General features: G+C 40.1%; 1 protein-coding gene across 2 annotated transcripts in view; it reads left to right on the top strand.

Annotated features, from left to right (window-relative positions):
* ATRN (attractin) overlaps positions 1 to 14,831 on the top strand; it is a 138,449-nt gene that overhangs the window by 114,986 nt on the left and 8,632 nt on the right. For both annotated transcript variants that reach the window (XM_069496339.1, XM_069496340.1), the window contains exons 26-27: positions 10,070 to 10,148; positions 12,456 to 12,563. In XM_069496339.1, coding sequence (XP_069352440.1) covers positions 10,070 to 10,148; positions 12,456 to 12,563 — 187 coding nt within the window. The remainder of the gene's footprint in view (positions 1 to 10,069; positions 10,149 to 12,455; positions 12,564 to 14,831) is intronic.

Genomic DNA, 14,831 nt, shown 5'->3' on the forward strand with positions numbered 1-14,831 from the left:
CCAAGAAAAAGAGAGAAGGTATAAATAACCAGTGTCAGAAATAAAAAGGGAGGCATTACTCCAAATCCTACAGACATTTTTTCCCCCTCCATAGAGGGAAACTTACGTGAATGAATTTGAAAATGGAACAGATGGAAGGAACCATTAAAAAAAAACTATATACAATTTACCAAAACTGACACAGAAAAAATAGGAAACCTGAATAGTTCTATATTCATTTTAAAAACAATACGTAATTTAATTTTTATCACAGTGAAAACTCTAGGCCTGGTAGCTTCTGGTAGCTTCATTGGTAACATAACCTTTTTTTTTTTTTGAGACAGAGTCTCACTCTGTTGCCCAGGCTAGAGTGAGTGCCGTGGCGTCAGCCTAGCTCACAGCAACCTCAAACTCCTGAGCTCAAGCGATCCTCCTGTCTCAGCCTCCCGAGTAGCTGGGACTACAGGCATGCGCCACCATGCCCGGCTAATTTTTTCTATATATATTTTTAGCTGTCCATATAATTTCTTTCTATTTTTAGTAGAGATGAGGTCTCGCTCTTGCTCAGGCTGGTCTCGAACTCCTGAGCTCAAACGACCCGCCCACCTCGGCCTCCCAGAGTGCTAGGATTACAGGCGTGAGCCACCGCACCCGGCCGGTAACATAACCTTTTAAGAAAGAAATAGGCCGGGCGCGGTGGCTCACGCCTGTAATCTTAGCACTCTGGGAGGCCTTTGAGACCAGCCTGAGCAAGAGTGAGACCCTGTCTCTACTAAAAATAGAAAGAAATTAACCTGACAACTAAAAATATATAGAAAAAATTAGCCGGGCATGGTGGCGCATGCCTGTAGTCCCAGCTACTCGGGAGGCTGAGGCAAAAGGATCTCTTGAGCCCAGGAGTTTGAGGTTGCTGTGAGCTAGGCTGACGCCACAGCACTCTAGCCTGGGCAACAGAGCGAGACTCTGTCTCAAAAAAAAAAAAAAAGAAAGAAAGAAATAATAGTAAACAAATCTAGAGGATAAAAAAAGAAGGAACACTCAGTTCATTTTATGAACCTAGCACAATCTGACAAGAATATTATGAGAAAAGAATTTACAAGCCAGTCTCACTCATAAATGAGAAAGCAAAATCTGCCAGTAATATTAGAAGGTTACTATATCATGACCCAGTTGGGTTTATTCCAGGAATTGCAAGATTGATTTAGCATCAGAAGAGCAAGAAGTATAATTCACAATAATTGCATGAAGGAGGAGAATAATATTAATATGATCATCTTAATTGATGGAGAGGGAAGCATTTGATAAAATTTAATATCTATTCATTAAAAAAAAAGACCTTAGAAAACTAGGAATATAAAGAGACTTCTTTAAATCTGATAAAGGAACAATATATAAGGTCAACAGCAAACCACATTCTTAATGGTAAAATGTTAGAAGTTTGAATTTGAGAACAAAACGATGCCCACTAACACATTTATTCAGCTTTGTGATAGAGGTTTTAGCCAGTATAGTAACACAAGAAAAATAAAATATATAAGGATTGGAATGGGAAAAACAAAGTAATCATTACTCATGACATGTATTGTATTCATAGAAATTCAAAAGAATCTACAGATTAAGAATTGGAATTACTAAGTCAATTTAGCAAAGTTGCTAGCCACAAGGGCAATATAAAAAAATCACTTCTACATTGTTCGGAGACATACACCTCTTCTTATCAGTAAGGGCAGATGCTGGCATAAAAACCATGCAGTTGTATTTCTTATAGTAAGCCATCAGCTGGCCTCCTTTCCTATGTACCATGAAAGAGGAAATCCCTTCCTGAGTGATGCTGGGGAGCAGATGGCATCCTGTCCAGATCCACCAACATCCCAACGGGCCCACTTTTGCCTCCTGTGAGCTGATGAGGTTGAGAAAGAATTATCGACAGATTCCTAACTTGCCCTTTTCAATATAAAGTTCACTCGGATTTTTTTTTTAATTCAGTTGCTAATGCCCTTTGTTCTCCAGAGTGCGAGAGACCCAGCTTCCCCTATAGTCTTTAAGTATTTCTGGATGGTGACCTCTCCATCAAGAAGCAGCTGGCTGTGTCTGTCCCAAGTGAGGAAAAATTAAATGAAAGTACAAAGTAGATAGTAACAAACAATAAGCTACAAGATCAGTACAGACTCAGTAGTCACTAGTCACACGTGGCTTGTGAGCACTTGACTAAGCAACTGAATTTTCATTTTATTTAATTTTAATGAATTTAAGTATCATTTAAAAACTCATACGCAATTCATTTATTGGAAAACTTGTATGTTTAGAACAATTTGGATATGTGAATCTACTTTTTCAAATGTGAATTTTATGAAATCTAAAAGCATCAAAGTTTTTTAATGAAAATTTAGTGTTCAAATTGAGATGTACTTAAGTATAAAATACACACCAGATTTTAAAGATTTAGTAGAAAATAAGAATAAAATATCTCATTAATAATTTTTATATTGATCACATGTTGAAATGATGTTTTGGCTATCTTGGATTAAATAAAAATCTATTATTAAAATCAGTTTCACCTGTTTCTTTTTTTCTTTTTGAGACAGAGTCTTACTTTGTTGCCCAGGCTAGAGTGAGCGCCATGGCGTCAGCCTAGCTCACAGCAACCTCAGACTCCTCGGCTTAAGCGATCCTACTGCCTCAGCCTCCCGAGTAGCTGGGACTACAGGCATGCGCCACTATGCCCGGCTAATTTTTTCTATATATATTTTTAGCTGTCCATATAATTTCTTTCTATTTTGAGATGGGGGTCTCGCTCTTGCTCAGGCTGGTCTCGAACTCCTGAGCTCAAACGATCCGCCCACCTCGGCCTCCCAGAGTGCTAGGATTACAGGCATGAGCCACCGCGCCCGGCCTCACCTGTTTCTTTTTACTTTTTTAATGTGGCTACTAGAACGTTTAAAATTTCATTTGTGGCTCACATATTTCTTTTGGACAGCAATGATATAGATAATGCAAAGGGAAAAAATTTATAAAGACAACATAAAAAGGTATAATAAATATGCTAAACTAATCCAAGTATTTTAAAGCAAAAATATTAAATCTTCATTAAGAATTCTTAAAGTAGAAAACCATCGTGAAGACAAGAATTCTTATATTACAAAATACCAAAAGTAATTTATGTTCACTGTAAAACTTCAGACAATATAAAAACAAAATAACATAAAAATTTAAACTTTCCCCAATCCCACTCTCTAGAAATTACCACTGTTACTATTTTGATATTTAGGTTTCCAAAAATTTTTCTCTGTGTATATACATTATACATAAATTGTGTTTTTCTGATTCTTTGGTTAGAAAATGGGCTACCACAGGTCTTACATATTGTTCTGTAACTTGATTCTTTTACTCAGTGTTCTGTGGTTTACTTTTCCCATATGTAGATTACCTCATTTTTTAAAAAACAACTTTTTCCATAGTATGAATGCACCATATTTACTTAACCGTTCCTTTTTCAACTGATTCTTTGTCCTCAATTTTTTATTGCGTATGTCTTTGTAATTTTCTATGACTATCTTTCTGGGATAACTTTTTATCGTCTAATTGCTATATTAGAATGCAAAAACACTGCCAAATGGCCCTTGAGAATTGTTGCATGCATTTACACTCCTATAGCAAGAATGAGCCTACCTATTTCTCTTACTCTCAACACTAGAAATTATCATTATTTTTAATTTTTCCAGTCTGGGAGATGTCAGTGGTATCTTTTAGTTTGATTTCTTTAATTATTAGTGATATTTACTGGTCTATTACTGTTCTTCTTTGTGTTATCTGTTCATACCCTTTGCTCATATTTCGATTGGGATGCTTGCCCTTCTCACTGAAATTTAGGAGCACTTTATATTTTGTGACTATTAATATGCACATGTACATGTGTGCTATATTTTTCTAAGCAATTGTTTGTCTTCTAATCCCATATATGATATTTTTCACCAAGCATGTATTTTCTTTGTGAGTGTTTTATCTATTATTGTTATTTAATGTTTAGGTCCTCCTTTATCCATCTTTAATTTATCTGGATAGAAATAGAGCTTTACTATTTTTCCAAGTGGTTATACTTCTAGAAACTTGTCAGTGGATTAAGATAGGATGTCATTCCCTCAGCTCGAAGGGAATAGGCATCCACCATCCAGTAGGCCAGGAACTCACCCTCTGTTTTAACCTTTTCCAGATTATGCCCAGCTCAGCTTACTGGAGCTTTGGGGACACTGCAGGACTTGTTACAAATGATGCGATGCCAGCAATATGGAATGCTGGAAATTTGATGAAACGCCTTCTCTTTCGCAGGGAAATATCCATGGAAATGTAGATTACAAAAGGAAACCACCATCTATCATGTTATCATAGAAAAATTTAAATCCCCAAATCTCTTCCTGCCCCTCCCACCATGTTTTTATTCTGCTTAGTGCCAGGCAGTGACTCAGCTGATGCCAGCCATCTCCCATGGTTCCTCCAGAGTGGGGCCAAAGGATCATCTTACATTCTCGAAAATTCTGTATTTCATAAATATTTGCCCTGTGACTTCCACCAGATAATGAGTCCCTCAGAGGTAGCTGTCATTCCCTTTCTCTTTGGCCATGTGAGCAGCAGGGTATGGGTGGGGGTGCACATATCCAGTTCTCTGTGTGGGCCTCAAAGGTGGGTACCCAATCCCACTGACCTGTCATGTTCTTACTCCTTCACAACCCAGCATAATTGTCCACTCCATGAATTCTTCTCCTGGCACATTCACCCCAGAAACCACCCCTTCTTGGACTCTGCCCTACTCATGTTTTTATTACGGCACTAATCACCCTTTAATGCAGTTATTTAACTCTCTAAATCTTAAGGGCAGCCAAGACTAACCTATAGTTTGACATGCAAAGATGAACAGGGCCAATTAGAGGTCTCTCTTACAAATTTTAAATTGGGTTCTGAGAACCTGAAACAGTTATCTCGTGACTCTCAGCCCTGCCTATACCGGGGAAGCCTGTGCCTCTCCCCCCAGAGATGCTGATTTAATTGGTCTAGTTAAAGGTATTTAAATCATATTTAAAGGTATTTTAAAGGCTTTCCAGTAATTCTGATGTTCAGCTGGCATTGTGAAACCCTAAGTTAACAGAAAGTTGTGTGGATTCAGGGGCTGGGGTAGTATTACATCCATCTGTATGCAAGCTCAGGGGGGCCAGGGGAAGAAGGGGAAGGGGTCCTGTGACTGCTGAGAGGATGTGAGTGTGGCCTCAGCTCCTGGAAGTTCAGGATTCCAGCCTGCAGCAAGGCCAGGCTGCTTTATTCAGGGCTCTGAGAGATCCCCATATTTATTCCCCCACAACCATACAGTGACCACCTAGGTTGTAGTTACCCGAGATTTACATTCCAGATTGTTAATTACAGTATTTTACATCATATACGAACAGTTTTTATAAGTCTTACAGGTTTTTTCTTGTACCATTTTATGTGTCTCATGTCTTCCCCTTTGTTGGATGTTTTTGTTGTTACATAGAACCATATCCTAGAGATAATTCTCTTGGAGAAGTTTCTTAGAACTTGATTTGGGGTAGGGAGCCCTTCAGTGTGAAGACGAGTCTTTCTTGAGTTTTGCAACATTATCTTTTATTTATTTGATTGCTTTTTTCTCCTTTTATTTGCTGGTTCTAGAATTTTCTGTTAGATGAAGGAGAGAGATTCTGGGTCTGTCCTCTATATTTTTCTTTTTTTTTTTTTTTCTTTTTTGGTGAGACAGGCTGGAGTACAGTGGCACAATCGCAGCTCACTGCAGCCTTCAACTCCCAGGCTCAAGCAATCCTACCTCAGCCTCCCAAGTAGCTGGAACCAAAGGCCCATGTACCACACTCGGCTATTTTTTAATTTTTTTTGTAGAGAAGATGGGGTCTTGCTGTGTTGCCCATGTTGGTCTTGAACTCCCGGGCTCAAGCAATCCTGCTGCCTTGGTCTCCCAAAGTGCTGGGATTGTAGGCGTGAGCCACTGTGCCCATTCTGTCCTCCATATTTCTTTTTTTTTTTTTTTTTTTTTTGAGACAGAGTCTCACTCTGTTGCCCAGGCTAGAGTGAGTGCCGTGGCGTCAGCCTAGCTCACAGCAACCTCAAACTCCTGAGCTCAAGGGATCCTCCTGCCTCAGCCTCCCGAGTAGCTGGGACTACAGGCATGCGCCACCATGCCCGGCTAATTTTTTATATATATATTTTTAGCTGTCCATATAATTTCTTTCTATTTTTAGTAGAGATGGGGTCTCGCTCTTGCTCAGGCTGGTCTCGAACTCCTGAGCTCAAACGATCCGCCCACCTCGGCCTCCCAGAGTGCTAGGATTACAGGCGTGAGCCACCGTGCCCGGCCAGTCCTCCATATTTCTTAACTGGATCTCTCATTTTCCTTTTGCATTGCACTCTAGGTGAGCTCCTTGGCAATATTTTCCAGCTCATTAATTTACTCCAAAGTTGGAACCCATCCAATGAGTTTTTTATTTTAGCATTTGCATTTTAATTCTCTTTTTCCTAATAACCTGTTTGGGTTTTGTGAATAAAATTTCCTTTCATATTCCTTTGCAAGACTAATAATAGTTTATTTTATTTTGAAGTCTTACTTTGTGCTATGAATAACTGTCCCTCAGCTTTGTTGTGTGTTACCTCTCTTACGTGATGTTGATTTCCTCCAAATGTCTGATTTTGGGTGTGTTGAAGATTCCATGGGTGTTTGCCTGTATATAGATATTGTTTCTGTTTGCCACAACCTCCAGTGAATGTGGAGTAGGGGCAGAATGTGTTGCAGGGTGGGGTGTACTGAATGAGCCCCCATCCTGCCTGGCCTCCTTGGCCTGGGGCCAAAGCCCACTGCCTCAGCTCCTGTCTTCCACTGCTCAGCTCAGGCAGAGGAGGAGAAGCCATCAGGTGTGGCCATTCTGAATGCAGCTCCCCTCAAACTCTCTGGTAGTTTCCCAGAAGCCCCTCCCTCCTTGTAACCATTGGCTCTGAGCTTGGAGCCGTTTTTTAACTTTTCAGCCTGTGCAATTCGGCTGCTATCCCTATACCCCAGCTGAGTTTTTTATTGAGGGTGACTAGCATATCTATACAGTAGTCCCCTCTTATCTGTGGTTTCACTTTCCACAGTTTCAGTTACCTGTGGCCAACCAAGATCTGAAAACATTAAATGGAAAATTCCAGAAATAGTTAGGTTTTAAATTGCGTGCCATTCTGAGTAGTGTGATAAAATTTTGTGCCAAGCTGCTCTGTTGCGTCTGGGATGTGAATCATCCTTTTGTCCAGTGTATCCACACTGCATGTGCTACCTGCCCATTCGTGTCTTGGTTATCAGATTGAAAAAACATAGAATATATAGGGTTCGGTACTGTCCGTGGTTTCAGACATTCATTAGGGGTCTTGGAACGTGTCCCTCGTGGATAAGGGGGACTGCTGTTGCCAAATTCAAGGGTTACTTTTCAGTTCTCATCTTTTTGACTTCTCAGCAGTATCAGCCAACTGACCACCCTGTCAGTGCTGTCAGTCAGAGTCTTCTAGCCTCTGTGACCCAGACTGCCCTGAGTTCACTCCTTCTTGGCCTCCCTGCTGTACAGCCTTTTCGGTCCAACCTCTCACTGCTGCTATTCTCCCAGACCTTGCTCTAGCCATCTGCTCACTCTGCGTTCTCTGGTTGGACCTTGCCTTCCCCATCTGCAGCATGACATGCCCAGAAGTGCCGGTTCAATTTGGTCCTTCCTCACCAGTCTTCCCCACCTCCTTAATTGGCAACATGGAACTACCAGTTCCAAGCTGCTTCTCTCCCTTTCACGCCCCAGCTACAGCCATGAAGCAGGTCAGGCCATCAGGCCCCTCTCTGCCTCCTTCCCACCCCAACCCGGCCCTAACCATCGCAGTCACCCCTGGACTGTTTCAGTTGACTTTGGCCCCTCCATGATCCACAAAAATTCCAGAGGAGACCTTTAAGGTCATAAATTAGTTTGTGTCCCTTTATCTCATTTCCTGTGGCTTCCTGTCATATCTAAAATAAAATTCAGGGTCCTGGGTGAACAAGGGGCCTTTGCTTACTTCTCCACATTCACCTTAAACTGTTCTCCTCCACATTTCTCCTACCTGGTGTGTCTCTTATTTCCTCAAAATCACTAAGCTCTTTCCCAGCTCTGAGCATTTGTATGTGCTTTTTCCTCTTTCTGGAACACTTTTCTCGCTACCCTTCATCTGTATACTTTTACTTATTCCTTGATTTTTCCAAACAACAACCAATTCTCCAATTCTCTGACGTTAACTGCGCGTCCTATAATTCATTTCAGTTCTGACACTACCCATAGTTAGAGCAGACCCCGCAAGTTAAAGACTCAGTCCCACTTCAGACACCAACAAGTGGGGCCCAGGCTACCGCAGTTCTACGGGGCCAACTACAAATTCAGGAGTTCCGATGACACCCCCACCCCAAGGTTTGACAATTTGTTAGAACAACTCACAGAACTCAGGGAAGCACTATACTTACAATTACAGTTTTATTTTAAAGGAACAGCCAAATAGAAGAGATGGATAGGACAAGATGTGGGAGGTGGGTGAGCCACCCTCCCTGACATCCATGTGTTCCCCATCCTGGAAGCTCCCCCAAACCTCATCATTTGGGGTCTTACTGAGGTTTTATTACATAGGCATGATTTATGAAACCTCTGGCTATTGGTGATTGAACTCCATCTCCAGCCCCTCTCCCCTCCCTGGAGGTTGGAAGACCACACTTATCCTTCTAATCCTGGCACAGCATCACTTAGTCTAAGATACCATCCTGGAATCCCCATACTAAACTGTCTCCCCTTGTTGTTCTCTCCCATAGAACCATATTATTTTTCATCGTGGTACTTATCACAATTTGAATGGTATATTTGTGTGTTTACTTGCTTTCTACATGTGGCCACAGACTCTAAGCTTCAAGGGCACAGGCACACTGTTTCTTGTTCCTCCCTGTATACACGCACACCCTCAGCATCTAGCACTTAGTCTGCTCAGATGTTTGTGGGAAGTAAACTAGACCTTCAGGAGACATGCAGAGTGACAAGGAACTGTGGACACCAACCTCCCTCAGGGAAAAGAGCTCGTGCTGCTGGTCTTGCTTTTAAGGGCTGTAGAGGCTGTGTGCTAACTCAGAAGCTCCACTTAGCAGCTGTGCTATATCCTGGGAACATGTATACAAAATGAGACGATCCTGCTGCCAAGTACCAGCCCAGTGAGGACCAGCCACTTCTGCTGGAAGTCCAGTCACTGGAGACTGAATGGCACCATCAGAACTGATCAGGAAAGCGTCTTTAGGGACCCTAGCATCTTGTGTAAAAAACAAGGACAGATGGTGTTTTCATCACTTCTCCTTTGTGAAGGTTCAACTTTTGGAAAAGAATCCAGAACTTTGATTTTTCTGGACGATGTTTACAAACTAGAGATGATGAGATTTTAGCTAAGAATAGAATCCTTGTCATGAGCATGGGGAAGAAAATATATTCCCAGAGCAAGTTAACCAAGTCCAAAAGAATTTAAAATGGAGCAAATAAGGAGGAGTTGAAAGGTATCCAGATAATCCTAAGCCCTCTGAAGAGTAGCTCATATAATACAGAAAAGAGAATTAGAGGTAGGGGCGGGAGGGTCAGTGATTCAGATGAGAAAATCAGCGTGAGGGGAGTTAGGAAAAGTACTTCCAGACTTTTCTCATTTTCTTAGACTTTACCAATGTTTGCTAATTTGATTAAATAGCACATTTATTATTTATTAGCATTGTCTTAGAATTATTTTTCTTATTTGGGATAAGCCACTATGGGCCATTCTGATAAAGGCCCATTGGAGACCAGGGCTCTCTGAGTACCATGTAGGAGGTCAGGTCAGGAAGCTCAGCTTACCAAAGTCTTCGCATACTCTGCTCCCTGTGAACTGGGACACTGTCCTGGTGAAGCCTCAGAAGGGAGCCTGGAGTTGGTATTTGGGGGTTGTTTTTCACTGCCTGGCCTGAGGTCTGGATGACAGTGCGGTGCTGCTGATTCTGGGGGCTGGGATAATAACTCAGTACTTTCCTTTCTCACAGTTGTTTCCTCTCTTTGCTCCTGGTGGCTGCTGTGGTTTGGAAGATCAAACAAAGTTGTTGGGCCTCCAGGCGTAGAGAGGTAAGCCTCAGTGGATAAAGATTAAAGAATCTCTGTAATAGCTTTTGTTCTTTCTTTTTCTCTTAAGCAAGTTAATTTTAGCTATTTAGGGATAACTGATAGACGAATCCACAGTAAGAATAGTGCTGCCTTTCTGCAGTGTATGGTTCTGCAGTGTGTGGTCAGAAGACTTAGATTAGTTCTACATAAAGTATAATTAATTCTGTACCACAGGGTTTTAACTTCTTAAATGGAAACTCTAGTATTGATTTAGAGATGCCAATTTTATTTTTCCTACCAGAACCCGGAGTCCTTGACTCAGGCTGGAGATCGAGGGACTTGTTAGCACACCCACAGACACCACTTGATTTGGCACAGCCTTCTTAAGAGTCTTTCATAAGAATGAGAGTGAAATCAGCCATTTAAGCATCTCAAAAATTTATCATTATTCAAGGAAAGATAAATGTGCGTCTAAGTTTTTAACATAAATTGTTTTTAAATGAATCTTGATTTATTTCTAGAGCTCCATTCCAAAAGTAAAATAAATCAAGCAGATACTTACAATTGACAAATTCAAATAAATAAACTTGGTTAAAAATTACAGCATAGCCAGTGTGATAGCTCATGCCTGTGATCCTAGCACTTCAGGGGGCCAAGGCAGGAGGATCGCTTGAGGCCAGGAGTTTGAGGTTACTGTGAGCTATGATGATGCCACTACACTCAAGCCTGGGTGACAGAGTGAGACCCTGTCTCAAAAAAAATTCTAGCATAAAAACTTGTTTATTGCAACTTTCACTTGCATCATTACTTTGCCTTTTTTTAGTCATCGTGTCAGTTGCATTGCTGCTAATGATAATGGTCACATATATAATATCTAGACTTAGATGTTCTCCTTGGTTTTCTGTGTCTACTCATGCCTTTTTCTATATAAAAATGTACCTATAGATGAGATTTAGAAGAGAATTGAAGTATCTAAAATCACAGCTCACAAGCACTCAGTGCTATTCATAGAACATTAGTATCTGTAACTGAGTTAAGAGAGGCTCCAGGATGTGGGCCTCTTCCTGTGGGCCACCCAGGTAGGGTGATGTTATCATAGAGGAAATGTTGCATCCTCTTTATTATTTTTTTAATTTCTGGGATAACATATTCAGACGGTTTTTAAATAACTCTGTTACTGATAACATTTTAAAATCCCAATGAATTGTATGATCTTCTAAAAATATATAAGTTATCAAAATGGAGTAACAAAGAAGTAGGAAAATACTAAAAGCTGGTAACCAGGAAGGGAACTGAGAACTTGTTGAAGTATTACTGTCTCCAAGAAGAGCAATAGACCCAGGGAGTTTCAGGGTTGAGATGAGCTCATGGAGATAATGATAGCCTATTCCTCCTTGGGTGCTTATGAGAATTAATTATTTCCAAAATCTATAAACTATTCCAGAGCAAAGGAAAAGATGGGAAGCTTAAAAGATTCCTAACTCAGGCCGGGCACGGTGGCCTGTAATCCTGGCACTCTGGGAGGCTGAGGCAGGTGGAGTGTTTGAGCTCAGGAGTTCGAGACCAGCCTAAGCAAGAGCGAGACCCCATCTCTACTAAAAATAGAAAGAAATTACATGGGCAACTAAAAATATATATAGGAAAAATTAGCTGGGCATGGTGGCGCATGCCTTTAGTCCCAGCTACTCGGGAGGCTGAGGCAGGAGGATTGCTTGAGCCCAGGAGTTTGAGGTTGCTGTGAGCTAGGCTGACGCCATGGCACTCACTCTAACCCAGGGAACAGAGTGAGACTGTCTCAAAAAAAAAAAAAAAAAAAGTTTCCTAACTCATTTTATGCATAGAAACCTTGATACCAAAACCTGACAAAGACAGCACCAAAGTATAAAGGCCAGTTTTATAGTGAATGTATGTGTGTTAGTCTAGTTGCCAGTGCAATAAAATAATCATTTAATATCAGAAAACCTATTAGAATATGTGATATCAGTGACTTTAACCTAGTAATAGAAATATGAAGAGACTGGGCTACTTCATTTTATACATTTAACAAGCAGACATTATAGCATTACATCCACAGTACTTTAGTATGTAACAGGGACTTTTTAAAAATATAACAAGAGTAGTGTTATCACATCCCACAAATTTTAATAATTCCTAATGTTATCTAATACCTCGCCCATGTCCAGTTTTCTTTACCTGTCACAAAAGTATCATTTTGGACTTGATTTATTTGAATCAGGGAGGAAGGATGAAGTATTTTTAATATATGGTATTATCTAATAAAATCCCCTCAGTACTCATTGCATTAATGGTTGCTGTATTATTTATTAGCAACTTCTCCGAGAGATGCAGCAGATGGCCAGCCGTCCCTTTGCCTCTGTCAATGTTGCCTTGGAAACAGATGAAGAGCCTCCTGATCTTATTGGGGGGAGTATAAAGGTGAGAACGTGATTCAAAAGTTCCTATAACTTAACTTTTTAAAACTCAGGCTTCTAAATCTGGGAAACCAGAGAGGGCAAAAAAAGCCTTATTTCATTACTTCTTATTTTTTCCTCTCTCTCATTCTTTTTAACAATAAGCAGAAACACTGAAGTTGTCAATTGTTTTTTTCCTTTCATTTTCCAGTCTTTGGTTCACTAAGCAGTCTCGTGTTCAGGGGATTTTAAGATATAAATGGTTTGTCTGATATTAAGTGTTCTGTGGCATAATACTTTAGAACTCTTATTTGAAAATAGCTAAATTGAACCATTGTTCTTTATAATTATATTTTGGGGATTTATTTTTAAGCAGCAAAATAATAATTCACTATGTATGTATTCTTTATTTTATTTTATTTTTTTTTCAATTTAATTTTACAGAATCAAAGAGTCTAACAGTATATCTTGTTAGGTACAGTATGTCCTCATAATGTATACATTATTTCTTGTACAATGACATGAAATAATATGGGAAATATTCATGATAAATTATTAAGTGAACAGTGCAAGTTAAAAACAATAGTTTCATATTTTTTTCCCCACCCCCCCTTTCCCGAGTCAGCACCTTCAAGTGTTACCACTCCCCAAACGGTGCGCAATGCACTCATTGTGTAGGCATGCCCCCATCCCCTCCCCCACCCCCCACCTCAGTCTGATGTCCAATTGGTGTCGTTCCCAGATTTGTATTTAGGTGATGATCAGGGAAACCAATTTTCTGGTGAGTACATGTGATGCTTGTTTTTCCATTCTTGGGATACTTCACTTAATATAATGGGTTCCAACTCTCTCCAGGAGAACCATAGAGATGTCGTATCTTCATCATTCCTTATAGCTGAGTAATATTCCATGGCATACATATACCACAGTTTACTAATCCAATCATGTATTGATGGGCATTTGGGTTGTTTCCACATCTTTGCTATTGTGAATTGTGCTGCTATAAACATTTGGGTACATGTGCCTTTGTTACAGAATGACCTTTTTTCCTTTGGGTATATGCCCAGTAATGGGATTGCTGGGTCAAATGGCAGGTCTACTTGAATCTGTTTAAGATACCTCCATAATGCTTTCCACAGGGGTTGCACTAGTTTGCAGTCCCACCAGCAGTGTATTAGTGTTCCTGTCTCTCCACACCCACGCCAACATGTGTTGTTTTGGGTTTTTTTGATAAAGGCCATTCTCACTGGGGTTAAGTGATATCTCATTGTGGTTTTGATTTGCATTTCCCTGATGATTAGAGATGTTGAACACTTTTTCATATGTTTGTTAGCCATTTTTATATCTTCTTTTGAAAAATTTCTATTCATGTCCTTTGCTGTATGTATTCTTTAGAAAATCTTTCTGACCCCCCCACCCAAAATGATGGAGAAAGTGATGAGACTGTTCCTTTTGACAAAATGATGAAATATTTAGATGTCCTGGGAAAATAGCTATAAATCCTACATATAACTTTATTAGCATTACTGAGCTAACAGGAAGTAGGTGAAATCTCTAGGGACTACTCTCCCTTCCCTCCCCTGAAAAGAACAAGTCATAAATCAAAACCAGAACTGTGAGTTGTCTTAAGTGGTTCCAGATTGTTGACATATCACAACTCCCACCTGAGATAGATGCAGATCCTCTCTATAGAAGACATCCCCATTTCAGCCCTGTAGGATTCCCACAGATCAAGATCACATAATTAAAGATCGCCAAGGACAAGAAGAGGCAAGCCACCATGAATAAGAACCAGCAGAAACAACAGATGATGGATTTAGACAAGACATCAAAAGTTAGAATTGACATCTAAAGAATATAATATAGCTATGTATGAAATGTGTAAAGAGATGAAAGATGGAATCATAAAGATGAGGAAGCCGTGAGAGTCAAGAATGGCCAAGCAGATCTGAAAAAGAACCAAATGGAACTTCTAGAAATGAAAAATATAGTAGTTGAATTTTTTTTAAATAAATAACTTACTTACATGTTAAACAGCACATCAGACATAGGAGAGAATTTATGAAGTGGAAGATGAATCTAAAAATATCAGACAGAATGCAGCTCAGAGAGACAAGGCGATGGAGACTGACAGTAGAATGTGAAGGGCAGAATGAGGAGTTCCAACTTACGTATTTTCAGAATCCGAGAACAAATGAATGGAGAAGAGGCAATATTCAAAGAGATAATAGCTGAGAACCAGAACTGATGGAAAACATGAATATATAGATTCCAGAAGCAAAACGTATCATAA

The sequence above is a fragment of the Eulemur rufifrons genome, chromosome 20, assembly GCF_041146395.1.
Source record: "Eulemur rufifrons isolate Redbay chromosome 20, OSU_ERuf_1, whole genome shotgun sequence".
Lineage (NCBI taxonomy): Eukaryota > Metazoa > Chordata > Mammalia > Primates > Lemuridae > Eulemur > Eulemur rufifrons.